Genomic DNA, 14,892 nt, shown 5'->3' on the forward strand with positions numbered 1-14,892 from the left:
GTCATCACTACTGCACTGATGTTTTAAAAAAAAAAAGGACAGTACCACTTTCTGTTTCATTCACCTAGTAAGGGCATTCTACAGAAGTTTCTATTTACATATGGAAACATGACCTTAAAGGCTACTGCTGATTTAGATAACCCCAACTGTGCTTTACTAGTCATGTTTATAGATGTAAGACTATTAAAAAAGACTGCTCAATGGTTAGATCAAGTGCTGCTTTCTCATCTTATCTAAGACTACTGCATAAAAATGTATTCCAAGGTAGCACACACCTTTAATCCCAGCACTTGGGAGGCAGAGACAGGTGGCTCTCTTTGAGTTAAAAGCCAGCCTGGTCTACAAGAGGTAGTTCCAGGACAGGCTCCAAAGCTACAGAGAAACCCTTTTTTTTCTTAAAAAAAAAAAAGGAGGAAGAAGAAGGAAGAAGGAGGAAGGAAGAAGAAAGAAGAGGAGGAGGAGAAAAAGCGAAAAAGAAAAGGGAAAAAAAGGGAAGAAGAGTAAGACCCTGGTTATTCACCCTTTAGATGGTAGAAGCATCACTACTACACTAGGAAGAGAGAAAGTCAATCCAAGCTAAACCATTCCATCCCTGAAAGCAATGACTCTAATAACAATGACTTTAACCTTGGATCAATACAAAGACCTATCACTTTATCTTTTATAGTAGCAGCTCAATCAGCAAGTCTGCTTCAGCTTCACCTGCTGAGCAGGACAGTACATCCACAGCAAAACAACCAGGTACTCTATATGAGTACCAATGAGAGCCTATTCAGCCCAATCAAATTCTCAGATGTTGCCATTTAAAAAATAAAACTTCTTTTCCTGGGCTGAAGAGATGGCTCAGTAGTTAAGAACACTGCTTGCTCTTCCAAAGGTCCAATTCCCAGCAACCACATGGTGGTTCACAGCCATCTGTAGTGAGATCTGGTGCTCTCTCCTGGCCTGCAGGCACACATGCGGACAGAATACTGAGAATACTGTATACATAATAAATAAATTAATTAATTTAAAAAAAACTTCTTTTCCTTCTGTGGAATTGGGATTAGATTTAATGACTCCCTTCTAACAAAATAAAAGGGTAAGTAAAGGTAGATAGTTCTAAAAACTACTTAGAAAAGGCACTCTGTTTCCCCTTGCTTGCACTCTGAGGGTGGGGCATTGGTGTCATGATAGGGAACAGTCATTTTTGGAGGCCCTCAGAAGGAGGGCCTGTGAAAACAAATATGAGTGAGCCATTCTGAGAATATATCCTTAAGCCTCATTTAGTCAAGCCTTCAAGTAACACCAGAACAAGTAACAGATAACTATTCCAAATAATAAAGCAGACATTACCCCATATAATACCTACATAAATTGGAAAAATCAAGTTTGGAAGTCATTTGATGTCTCCAATTAGGCTACTAGTAAAAGGCAAAGCTAGAATCTAATGCATAATTGACTCCAGAGATCATGCATTCATTTTGCACTGTACTGAGAGAAAAATCAGAACAGATTATGCAAAAATATAATAAATTATATGAATAAGTAAAAACTGCAAAACCAATTTCTCATATTATTCTTATTTGTATATATGCTGGAAGATATTGAATATAAAGTGAGACTGATTAACCTCCCAGAGTCTAACTATGCCATATAATATAAAAGGCAAAGTTTTGAATTTGGAAATCAAAGATACCTAGATGCTACCAAGCCTCTACTAGTTTACTGAGCAACCTAACACAGGCCATTTAAAATCTTTCAAGTTTCTCAAGGTCCAAATCAGGAGCAGAAGGAGAGGGAGCACGAGCAAGGAACTTCAGGACCGCGAGGGGTACACCCACACATTGAGACAATAGGGATGTCCTATCGGGAACTCACCAAGGCCAGCTGGCCTGGGTCTGAAAAAGCATGGGATAAAACCGGACTAGCTGAACATAGCGGACAATGAGGACTACTAAGAACTCAAGAACAATGGCAGTGGGTTTTTGATCCTACTGCACGTACTGGCTTTGGGGGAGCCTAGGCAGTTTGGATGCTCACCTTACTAGACCTGGATAGAGGTGGGCGGTCCTTGGGCTTCCCACAGGTCAGGGAACCCTGATTGCTCTTCAAGTTGATGAGGGAGGGGAACTTGATCGGGGGAGGGGGAGGGAAATGGGAGGCGGTGGCGGGGAGGAGGCAGAAATCCTTAATAATTAAAAAAAAATTAAAAAAAATAAAATCTAGACTAGGCTGGCCTCAAATATGGTACAGTTCTTATTCTTCTCAAGTTCTGGATTATAGGCATGCACCATTATGCCTATCCTTAGTATTTGCTTCTGACTGAGTTCTCACCTTCTGTTTAGTGTAGAGATGTGATTTAATCTTTTCAAGGCTTCTCTATCATACCAGGTTGCAGGCTGGAGAAAAATGTCAATTCAGGCAAGGGAAGCACGTTCAGATGGATGCCCATTAACTAACAGAATAGATCTGAGAAAGGTATAAGGCTTCACATGTAGGACCTTTTGGTGTTCACCTTTCTAAGTAAACTTCTAATCTATACAGAACTCATTTTCAAAGAAAATCTACTCTTAAAGGTGTTGTCAGCGAATGAGTTGTTTCCAAGTAAACACATTTTTTCTACATAAACAATCTTTCTGCTTCCTTTATGCAACCTATCCAATCCCAGAGACATCTCTGCCACAAGCAAAATAAAGACTTTAACAGAAGCAGAGAGAGAGTTAAGATTTAATTTAAGGCCAAGAGCCTTAAGGAATATGAGACCGGTCCCACTGAAGCAAAGATACAGGTTTTGGTCCAGCCAGTCTTCTCCACACTAGACGCTTTGTTGGTGTGAAGACTGGTTTAGCCTAGGGTCTGTATTGCATTCTGTAACACCACTAAGATAACACTCTAAGACAGTGGTTCTTTAACCTTGGCCTTTTTTTTTTTTTCTTTTTTAAATGTCTTAACTATGTTGCCCAGGCTGGTCTCAAACAGTGACTCTCTTATCTCAGCCTCCCAAGTAGCTGAGACTGCAGGCATGTGCTACCATGACTGGATTCTTGGAGTGCTTTAAAGGGCCCGATATAAACATTTCAGATGAGCTAAATTAAGTCTGAGAACACTAGTCTAATTATTCCTTATTAAGAGGCATAGCTCAGCAAACTGCTTGTTCCGCATGCATGAAGCTCTAGGTTGAATCCCCAGCACATTAAAAGGTACAGTGATGCATGCCTGTAATCTGAGCACTGTGGGAGACAGGAGAATAAGAAGTTCAAGGTTATCCTTCTTTACACAGGGAGTTAGCGACCAAGCTGGGATAGAGACTCTGTCCACCACCACCCCACTAATAATTAAATAAATAAAACCATTTCTGGCACCAGTGTTAGAAGTTGGGAACTCTAAGAAACAAATGTCCCATTACAGGAGTAAAGTACATTGAGTTTAGTGCTCCCCATCTTGAGAAGCTGTTTATTTCCATGTGGAAAATAAGATCAGAATTCATTCCCTTCAGTATTAAACTCTCCCCTGTGTCCAAATGAGAGTACCACAGACTTAAAAGTCATAAAGGAACCTTAAAGATTACTATTTTCATTTTACTTAATCTAACACTAGAAGAAACTGTGGTCCAGAGGTGAAAAGTGGACTGGTCAAGCTTATGATGAGTTTAATGACAGGACAAGATTAGAATCCATTTCCTCTAACTCTCAAAGGCCTTTCAATTGTACTGTGCTGAACACAACAGCATAGTCTGTGCTTAGGAGCTTAGACTCTTCTGGGACAAGAGTGCCTGGGTGAAAATCTGGCTCCACTAGTTAACTCAGCCACACTAGACCAGTGATTTAATACCACAAAAAAAAAAAAAAAATCCATTTTCTCGCCTGGCTAGTAGATAAAATAATACTTACTACATATTCTAACATGTGGGGCTGCTAGTTGGGGTTTCTGTCCTGCCCAGTTCCCATAGCTGGTAAGGCCCAAAGAAAATCACACAGAGTCTGCATTAATTATAAACTGATTGGCCCATTAGCTCAGGCTTCATATTAGCTCTTATAACTTATATTAACCCATTATCCTTATCCACAAGGCTCAGTACCTTTTTCAGCGGGGCAGGTCATTCTGCTTCTTCCATGGTCTTGGCAGGACTGCAGGAAAGAGTTTCCTCCTTCCCAGAATACTCCTGTTCTCTTTGCCCCACCTCTACTTCCTGTCTGATTTTCCCACCTATACTTCCTGGCTGGCTATCAGCCAATCAGCATTTATTTAAAATATAATTGACAGAATATAGAATTGTCCCGCACCAACATACTCTTGTGAAGACTAAAGGAGAGGAGAAAAACAACCATTACTATATGTCTGGCAAACAGTAAGTATACAATGTGAGCTGTTCTTATCATGAAAGGTCAGCAGCACCCTGAGAGTAGAACAGGAACAGATATCTGAGCTGAAGATGATGCTCATTAATGCCCCAGTGATACTACGATTAACCTTTCAAAGACTTCTCATGTGGACACAACATGGGAGTCAAAACCAGCTTTTCCATCAGTTGCAGCCTAAAGGATGCCTCTGGGCAGTCTCCAGAATGAAAGATCATGAAAATGCTACTTTTGTTCAAGATGCTATTCAGATCTGAGATATTCTTATTCCTTTCAATAATGACACTCATCATCACCACAAAGTATCTTGTCCAACTGGCAGCAGGACATGTTCTTCCAGAAATCCTGGGAATTCATCCTCAAAAAAATATTGACGTGTAAAGAAAGCTAAGAAGGGAGGGCAGAAGACACTGGTTTAGAAAAGAAAGGTAGATCAAAAAGAGAAAGGGGCAAAGGATTGAGGAACTGTACGAAAAAAAAAAATAGAACATCTATTCTTCAATGAATCCTTTATACATGCAGTTCCTAGAAGCCACAGTTTCTACAGTCAAGAAGCAGGAGAAATGTGCTCTCCTCTGAACGAGCTTGGCAGATCCCATGAAAGACAGACCCATGAAATTATCACAACTCTTTCCCCTTTCCTGGCCAGTCTTGTTCCTTCTGCACCCACAGCTGTTCAAGTTGCTTTTCAAATACCTAAGCTATGCTGGGATTCTGAGGCAGGAGGATCACAAAAGTCAGTTTGGGCTATAGATACTACAAGGAGAATGGAAAAATAAATATTACTTTTGGGAATTCACTCGTGTATCTGAGTATTTGTGTGTGGATGATCTATGCATGAGTGTATGTCCACATGAGCATGTATGGAGATCAGAGGTCAACACTGGATACTGTCTTTTATAACTTCATCTATTTTTTGAGGCAGGGTTTGTCTCACTAAACCTAGAGCTCACTAACTCGCTAAAACTGCTGGTTGCAAGCCACCGGGATCTTTCTGTCTCCATCTCCCAGTGCTGGGGTTATACAGGTCCACACTACCATACCCAGCTTTTTATAAGTACTAGGGATCCCAATTTGTGTCCTCATGCTTATACAGCAAGCACTTTACCCACTGAGTCCATCTTTCAATCCCAAATTACTTAAAAGCAATCTATAGACTAGAGTGAAAAACATTTCCTTCCTTTATTATGACGAAAAATGACTGTCATTCAGAGAACAAATATTTATGTATGGTCTGAATTTCATTGTTCTGAAGTGCTGGTTCAATTAATTCCAAACATGAGGAAGAACCTAAGAGATTCTGTCAGCAAAGAGATGACATATGCTCCCCCAAATCTTGAGTTTTTCCAGTAGAATAACCTCTTTCTGTTCTGCAAAGGTTCCCATCTCTACAGTATAAAATGGCACCTGTTTCCAGCCCTATCCCAGAGGCACTAATAAAATACAGTATGTATGACAGTGGTTAGGAATTGAAGCATACTCCCCTCTAAATTTAAGTCAGTTTTCACACCCAAACACAACTGGAAGCTAGGTTAGAATATGATCCTGGGTTTATTCAAAGCTTTTTAAACTTTTAATAAAAAAAAACTCAACATTCCTAATCTTTATCAGACTAAATCATCAACAACCTTAAAGACTCAACATATTACACACACTGTTTTCTATCCACATGTTAAGGAAGAGAATACAGAAACCTTTAAAACTCCTTAGGAATTCTAACAGACTGTTGATGAATTGTGTATTTAACCAATGTAGCCACAGACAACATCTTAGGATTTCATATAACAGAAATGTCTCAGTCTTTTAAACCAGGATACCATCACCTGTCTTCCTCAGTAGAAAAACTTTAACAGTGAAGTCAACAACTTGAACATGATAGCATATGAAATAACATGCAGATACATGCCCAATGGTGTACATGCAAGTGGAGATTAGAAGTCAATGTTGGTATCTTTCTCAACTACTCTGCACATTAGTTTCCTGAGACAGGATCAAAACCAGGGATCCTCCCATTTCTGCCTCCACAGAGCTGGAATTGCAGAGTCATGCCTCTTTTTCATGTGAGTTCTGGGGAGTCAAACTAAGATCCTCATGTTTGTAATAGCAAGCACTTTACTGAGCCTTTCCCCAAACCTACACGTTGTAACTTCTGTCTCAAAACACTAAGCCAGCTGCCTTCTATGTTCTGCCCCTCCTCACTATTTCTTCAAATCTGCTACAGAAATATGAAAAAGGCTACCTCTGGGACTGCTGAATCCCACCTTAAAACAACAGAACAAAACAAACAGAAAACAAGATCTATTTACTACTGTGTGTTTGTTGTGTGTATTGGGGACATGGTGAGCATGTGGAGGTCAAAGAATTAACTGTGGAGCTGGTGTTTTCTTTATAACTTTATGTGGGTTCTGGGGACTGAACCAGGTCACCAGATTAGCACAAAAGCAATTTTACCACTCAGTCATCTGACCGGTCCTGAACCCTATACCTAAGCTGGCTAAACAAAGAAGAAAAACTTTTTTTTTGCATTCTTGAAATGCTGCTTATAAATTATGATTGTCAAATCCGTAAGTTGTTCAATACTTACAATTGTGTGTCACTATCCCACAGGCATGGGGTGGACATCAGCTAAATACACCTATCTTGTCCCACAGCTCTTGCTTGGGGCTTTGTACAAAGAGTTCAACAGGAATGATGCAGGGCTTCAATTACAGAGAGAAAGTCTCCCCACATAGCTCAGCTCACTTCCCGTTGGGAAGGTCCACTACTGTCATAGAGAAAATGTTTTCCCTCATGTTAAACAAAAGCAGAGAGGAATCAAGCCTGTTGTGACCTGCTGTAACCACTGTAACTCCCTAAGTCAGAATTTCATCTGACAGAGCCTTTATCAGCTCCTAAGTCAGGACTGCATCATCACGACACGACTTTCCCTTCACATTCAGTGGGTGCTGAACATGGCTAACTTTTTCTTCAATCTGCATTTTTAATCATCCAAATATCTTAAAAAAGAGCTAAGAAACTGTTTAGGCCTTTCTTTTCCCCAAATCTGTCCTTCCACCACAAGTTTGTCTTTCTATAGTCCTTCCTCAACAAAATAAAATAAATTAAAACCTGGTTTCCTAAGTAGGACCTTAAATAGTAGTTCTGCCTCTTCTTAGACATTATAACAATGGGAAAAATATTGTGTTAAGGAGTCAAGACCTGGGCTCTAGGCTAGCTCTGACACAAACTCACTACAGGACACAACAGTTTCACGTTTGGGCCTCAGCTTCTCCTTGCACGTATTGCATGAAAACAGATTAATGCTACTAGGTAGCTCCAATTTATATAGTTCTGTCTGCCCACAAAACTTTCTGCTATAGCCTCATCTTTAAGATGCCATATCCACACAGGATTTCCTTTAAAAAAAAAAAAAAAAAGCTTGTACAATGTACTTTCACCAATGTGGCTAGTGTCCACTGAAGACCTATGAAGTCACACCTATAAAATGTTTTAAAAGTTTACACAATGTTTTATATAAGATACTACTTATACATTCTGACATGTGAAACAGTAATTTCATATAGTAAGTCTATTATAATTAATGCGCCTACAAAATGTATCAAGTGCTCCTGACATCCTTATTTTACAAATAAGGGAACAGAAGCACAGAAGTTTGGAACTTGCCAATATACAGTTAGTACATAACAGAGTTGGGACTTAAAAATAGGCAGTCAGGCTCCTAATCCTTTGGTATTAGCCATAAATTACACTGCTTCTCAAAATAGAAATAAAAAGAATTTGAAGACCAGGCATCCAGAATAAGATGGTATCTTAGAAGAAACAAGAGGCTAACACGAAGCCTTTGATGGATTGTACCTTTCACTTCAATGGTGGCATTGGCTTTAGGAGCGCTGACAAAATGATACACACAGTGGTATTCGCCTGAATCCTCAGCTCTTGGCTTATTGATCCTGCAGAAATAAGGAGAGAAATGAAATGAGGTAACTGGGAATGATCAAAATATAATAGAAGGCAAGTCAAACACATAACAAGATGGGACCATACTTTCCAAATTGTTCTTCACTGTAACTCACCTCTTTTTCATAAAAGCCTTCCTTTATGCATTCCCAAATATTAATGCTTTACTCCCTGCTGGGTTCCAGTAATAGAAATGGAATGGATTTTGGTCCTTAACTTTAAGATGCTATTATTTATTGGGAGAAACAAACTACAAAACAAGCAATCAAAAATGGAAGGCTTTATCAAGCGTAATTTATACTGAAATACAGAAAAACCATCAATAAAAATGTGCTCTCCTGGAGGTTCCAGGCAGACAATGAAGTGGGGAGTTTCACAGCCTTGCTGAGCATCTCTGAAGATCTGATTTAGTTTCATGCCTTTCAGGAAGTCAACACACAAAGAGGCCCAAGCACAGTTTTCTTTTTAAAAAGGCAAACAACAAACCTACCAAAAGAACATTTATTCACTGAAATCCAGCTTTTTTTTTAAAAGATTTATTTATTTATTATGTATACAACAATCTGCCTCCATGTATGCCCACAGGCCAGAGGAGGGTGCCAGATCTCATTACAAATGGTTGTGAGCCACCATGTGGTTGCTGGGAATTGAACTCAGGAACTCTGGGAAGAGCAGCCAGTGCTCTTAACAACTGAGCCATCTCTCCAGCCAGAAATCCAGCTTTAAAAAAAAAAAAAAATTATTTTATTTTCTAGCTCTGCTAGGCACTCTGCAGTGTTTCAATATGCCACAACTGCTTCCACCTCAAAATCTCCATACAATGCTCCTTTACTGCTCTTCCCATCACCCAGCAGACTTAAGTCCTTTTCTGTCAGGTTTGGTTCTTCACAGCACTCATCCACAATGTATACTCATGTACTTATGATATTGCTTGATTGTTATCCATAACAGACTAAGTTCTATGTAATACACTGTTTGATTGGTACACAATTCTACATTCAGCCCTTACCTGGTAGTCACATTGTAGTAGAGAAATGAATAAACAAGTGAATAAATGAACAAACACAAAGTCAGAGCAAACAACTGTTTGGACTCAGATCAAGATAAGAAATTACTGTAGCCAGGCGGTGGTGGCGCACGCCTTTAATCCCAGCACTCGGGAGGCAGAGGCAGGCGGATCTCTGGGAGTTCGAGGCCAGCCTGGTCTACAAGAGCTAGTTCCAGGCCAGGCACCAAAGCTACAGAGAAACCTTGTCTTGAAAAACCTCAAAAAAAAAAAAAATACTGTAAAAAGCACGTGTGGCCAGGATATTAGTTCCTCTTAAGTCTCACAGCTGATGCCCACCTCACACAGCCTCAATACACACCATCCTACACACAGGAGGGTGAGGCACACAGAGACTAACTGCAGCAAACAAACAAACAAAAAAAATCAACTACCCCCAGATTAGAGGATAAATGCTAATACAGGGCTAGATTCATATTCTTCTGAACATAACTTAATCAAACCTCCACTGCAGAAATTAATGTTTAATAAAACTCCTAATTTTACCTATTACTGGCCCAATGAATTTACCCATCTTATTGTTCATTACAAAAAAAAGAGAGAGAGAGACCACAGATAGGAACTGACTCAGCATACCTATGTCAGCACAGTTAAGATATCTTCTCAACTTGACACAAATATCCCACTTTGACTCTATATCTACATTCTCAAAAGAAACACACAAATCAGCTGTTCTGAAGTACTGCAGAGTTTCAGGAATGAAACCTTCAGGGTTTGGCTGACTCTAAGTTCCATAAGGAAAACTTGGGGGATGGGGACTCCCAAGCTCAAAGACATGCCTATGTGTTTATCTCCCAAAACCATTCCCTTGGACTAACTATAGGGAAGGCAACTAACGAAAACAGAAAATGTCCCCTTCAGGGTAGGTAGAATAGGCTTCTGAAGCTAGTTCAATGGCTGACTTCCTGAGTAGCCCAAGAATATCTAAGCAGTTATTCCATCTATATCAAGTACACTGGGGCAAAAAGAAAACAGAGGCAAAGAGACAGTTAAAAATCAAGCAGAGCCGGGTGGTGGTCTTTAATCCCAGCACTCAGAGGCAGGCGGATCTTTGTGAGTTCGAGACCAGCCTGTTCTACAAGGGCTAGTTCCAAGACAGGCTCCAAACTACAGAGAAACCCTGTCTTGAAAAACAACAACAACAATAAAAAAAGTCAAGCAGAAACATCATTTACTTAACAGCTGGCAGCTATATGGGTAACACAAAACCCAGGGAAAGATTACTGATACCTGCTTCCTTGAAAGAGGTATGAAGTAAATACCAACCAACAACTCCAAATGGTTAACACTTTCCAAACTAAGAAAATTCAGTCAAAGCTAAATTCTCAATTAGCATCAGAAGAAACCACAGTGGAGACAGATTAAGTTGCCACTAAGTGTTGGAGAATATTATTGTATGCTGTGTTACTTTTGTTTATGCTGTGGAATATTTGTTTAATGATGTAAAGACGTTTTGCTTTTGTTTATGCTGCATTTGTTTAACTCTGTGAAGCTGTGATTCTTTTCCTGTCTAAAACACCTGATAAAAAGCCGAACAGCCAATAGTGAGGCAGGAGCAAGGGTAGATGGGGCTGGTAGGCAGAGTATAAATAGGAGGAGAAACAAGGAAGAGGGAAGCAACGGGAAAACAAAGGGAGAAGTCAGAGGTAAGAGTGAAAATAAGGTAAACATAAGTAAGAAAAGAAAAAAGTCCAGAGGCAAAAGGTAATCATTTAAGTTAAGAAAAGCTGGCAAGAATCAAGTCAAGCTAAAACTAGGCATTCATAACTAAAAATAAGCCTTTGTGTGTATTATCTGGGAGTTGGGTGGCAGGCCCCCTAAAGAGAACAAAGAGTAAAGAACAAAAAACGATCAACAACAATTAAGCGTATGGTACAGTTGGGGAGGAAAGTACTCCAGAAACAATTCAAAGTAGATGTGGAATCTAACATTGTTGGTACTGAAATAAATAAACTATAATACTTGACCTAAAAGGCAGCCAAGACCTCTCTGAGCCTTAGTTTTCCCTTCTGAAAAAGGAATGAGGACCTACAAACTCATGTAGATCAATTAAACAAAGGGCATGAAAATCTAAGTGATGTGAAGTGAAATACTGCAGAATGTCCTTGCTGCTAAGTCCACAGCCTTTCCTGGTCTCCCTTCAGTACTATTTCTTTATATAGTGTCATCCTGCCAAGCAAGATTAGCTGATCCTTTTCCAGATCTCTTTGCAAACAAACTTTCCTAAAGGATGAGTTACCAAGTGTTCTCAACACTCTAAAAGACACCAAATCACTGGCATTCCAGGTAACTAAGACCAGCAAATGCCTTTATTCAGAGGGTGTCTCTACACTACCACCCTCACCTAAGATAACTTTATCGACTGGTCCTGATTAGGTTATGGTGTCATTATTCTTGGAAGACAATTCACTAGAACATCTATCCACAGGAAAGATCCCCTGTTCCAAGAGTTGAGTTTCAAAGGTGACTTTAATTGCTTCTCAAACTACTGAAGTAAGTCGAGGGGCTTGTATTCTAACTAAGGCTCAACTAATACTAACTCCTTGAGCAAATAATTCCCTGTTCTCAGTTTCAGTTTCTTAATTATCATAGTGAGAGGACCATCTATGGCCTTCAACATGACTGCCCACTAGAATCATTTAGAAATCTCTGACAGATTCCTATGTCTTACTAGACTAGGCTATCCGGGAGAGGGCCAATGCTGAGTACAGTGGTACATGCCTTCGATCACAGTACTCAGGAGGCAGAGGCAGGAAGATCTCTGTGAGTTGGAGGCCAGCCTGTACATAGAGAAGACCAAGACTGGAGGTCCTTCTGTCTATGTGTTGCTTTCATTGGTTAATAAAGGAACTGCTTTGGGCCTATAGCAGAGCTATAGGGGAACAGAGCTAGACAGGGAAAACTAAATGTAATGCTGGGAAGAAGAGGCAGAGGTAGACACCATGGAGCGGCCAGTCAGACATGCCAAATCTCTGCCAGTAAGCCACTGCCACGGGGCTATATACAGATTAAGAGAAATGAGTTAAATTAATATAAGAGTTAGCCAATAAGAAGCTAGAGCTAATGGAACAAGTAGTGGTTTAATTAATACAGTTTCTGTGTGAGGCCAGGACGAATAAGCGGCCTTCTCCTACACAAGACAGCCAAGACCACATAAAGAGACCCTGTCTCAAAAATTACATACATACATACATACACACACACACACACACACATACATAAAATTAGGAGAAGGCCAAACGCATCTTGTCAAAGTACATAATTTGGAAAAGAGTTTAGTCCATTGAAATAAATAAGATCATATTGAAATTTTTATAGAAATATTCTCAAATTCATCTCTTCAACATGTACACGTAAAATTCCTAATGAGGCTAAGACACATGGTCTGGTTTAGGAACCAGTTCAACTCACTGTAATAAAATAATTCACAATGTGTCTGTCTTTCTCTCTGTCCCACCCCATTTCACCCTTTTCTGTTGTTTTTTGGAGACAGGGTCTCTCTACATAGTTCTGGCTGTCCGGAAACTCATTGTGGAAACTAGGCTGGCTTTGAACTCACACAGATCTGCCTGCCTCTGCCACCCAAGTGTTAGGATTACATCCACATCTTTTTAAAAAAAAATTGTTTAGTACATACACACGTGCGCGCGCGCGCGCACACACACACAACTTGCCAGAGTCGGTTCTTCCTTCCACCACGTGGATTTCAGAGACTACACTCTGGTTATCAGGTCTGGTAGCAAACACCCTTAACTGCTGAGTCATCTCACCAATTCCAAAAATTATCTTTTAAGTAGCATTTTCATAGTCATAATTACATCATATAAATGTAAACTACTAATGATCAAGGTTTATGAACAAGTAATCTTATCCATACTCTCTCCCTTCTTAAGAATGTTAGTCCCTCTCACCTGTATTCCATGTTGCTGACATTCTTACGTGTGGCAGTGAGTTCTACTCCATTCTTTGTCCAGTAGCTGTGCATAAGGGTGTGAGAGCTGGAGGTGAGGTTACACTGCAGGGTAACAGGAAGGAGGGTTTCTCGAATAATGACCTCTTCACTGGTGACAATTCTTGGCTCTGTAATTAGAGTACACAATGACAGAGTTCCATAGCTTTTCATTGTTTGCAGCCCTGGCCTGAGAGTTGAATGGGGTAGGACGGGGAGACTAGAAAAAGAGGGAAGGCAGACAAGACTACATTAGGACTTTCACTTTACCACTTTGGAGGAAGTTAAAAAAGGAAAAACAATGATCATAAGCAAATGACCACTAGCGCAGACAACAGCCTGAAGACCAGTTGGCCTAGACGTGAAAGAATGAGAGTATTACATGTGCTTGCACTGGTAACAATTCACTTACAGTTTTTGAATACCACAATTTTATGAAGTAAGAACCACCAGACAATTCAGCATCTATAAAAAAAAATGGAGCTCTACCTTGCAGTTCTGAATGCAAAGGCAGTGTGTCATTTACGTGATAGATTCCTTACTAAGTTACTGGCCTTGGAACAGCAACACATAACACATGTATGATTATTCCCACATTGGAAGCTGTTAACCTAGAGCAAACCAACCATGGCCTTCATATAGAAAAGGTACTAGATTTAAAAGTAAATGTCCCATTGTTCTCTTATACTCTTTCAAATTTTGCCGAGGGTAACTTCTTAAAGAACCACTGACTCTTTCTCCAGCCCATATTTATTCCCAAAACAACCTTTTCAGAATTGCACTTTAACACACACTCACTGCAAGACAACACAATTATACTACAATGCAGTATGTCTTGGCATATGAGCTCCTAAAAACTTAGAACTGCAAGTCCTTAGACTTTACTCCTCTCTTTAATGGGCTAGAAAAAGTAAAATGACTTGTACAAGGCCATAATTACTATCAGTGGCAAAAATGTCCCTATAAAATACATCTGACTGAGTTTCCTATCCTGCCCCCAACTCTGAACACCACCTAGACCCTCAAAACCTTTACCTCAACACAAAATAAAGACTTTTTTCTTTATGGTTTTATTCTGGGCTTGGATAACTTAAGCTAACACTTCGTCTATAAAAATAACCTTCAATTCGTTAAATAGAACAGATTAAGCAGAAAATTTATAAATCACTTTGAATCGTCTCTGGAAGGCTTATCTTGAAAGAACTTTTAATTTTTTATTTCCATATTATAATCAAGACTATAATGTTTGTGTTTTATCTTTTCCCAGGTCCAACTTTTTTGCTATTTTGGATCAAACATTTTCTTTCAGGTGAAGTCTCAACCAATCACCTTTCCCCATTCACATTAAGAAGTATTTGTCTCTTCCCCACACCCCTTTCTCAAACACCCATGGCTGATTTCCCACTTCCTTGTATCTGGCTACTTCTAGTATATATTTCAACAGCAGTTCCCCTCATCATTTTATAAAGAATAGTTCTAAGTCTTGAGGACAAAACTGTCTCCCTCTTCTGAGACTGCTTCTTTTTATAGTTGAGAGGAGAAAAGAAGATGGAGAAGTTACAAGATACTTGGAAAATGTA

The 14,892-nt window shown here is 39.7% G+C and overlaps 1 protein-coding gene across 2 annotated transcripts in view; it reads right to left on the reverse strand.

Annotated features, from left to right (window-relative positions):
- Nptn (neuroplastin) overlaps positions 1 to 14,892 on the reverse strand; it is a 79,086-nt gene that overhangs the window by 19,649 nt on the left and 44,545 nt on the right. For both annotated transcript variants that reach the window (XM_041679345.1, XM_041679346.1), the window contains exons 3-4: positions 13,275 to 13,443; positions 8,196 to 8,290 (exon numbers count right to left, since the gene is read on the reverse strand). In XM_041679345.1, coding sequence (XP_041535279.1) covers positions 8,196 to 8,290; positions 13,275 to 13,443 — 264 coding nt within the window. The remainder of the gene's footprint in view (positions 1 to 8,195; positions 8,291 to 13,274; positions 13,444 to 14,892) is intronic.

This window comes from Microtus oregoni, unplaced genomic scaffold (genome assembly GCF_018167655.1).
Source record: "Microtus oregoni isolate MIOR12 unplaced genomic scaffold, Mior012 000032F_ref0000030, whole genome shotgun sequence".
Taxonomy (NCBI): domain Eukaryota; kingdom Metazoa; phylum Chordata; class Mammalia; order Rodentia; family Cricetidae; genus Microtus; species Microtus oregoni.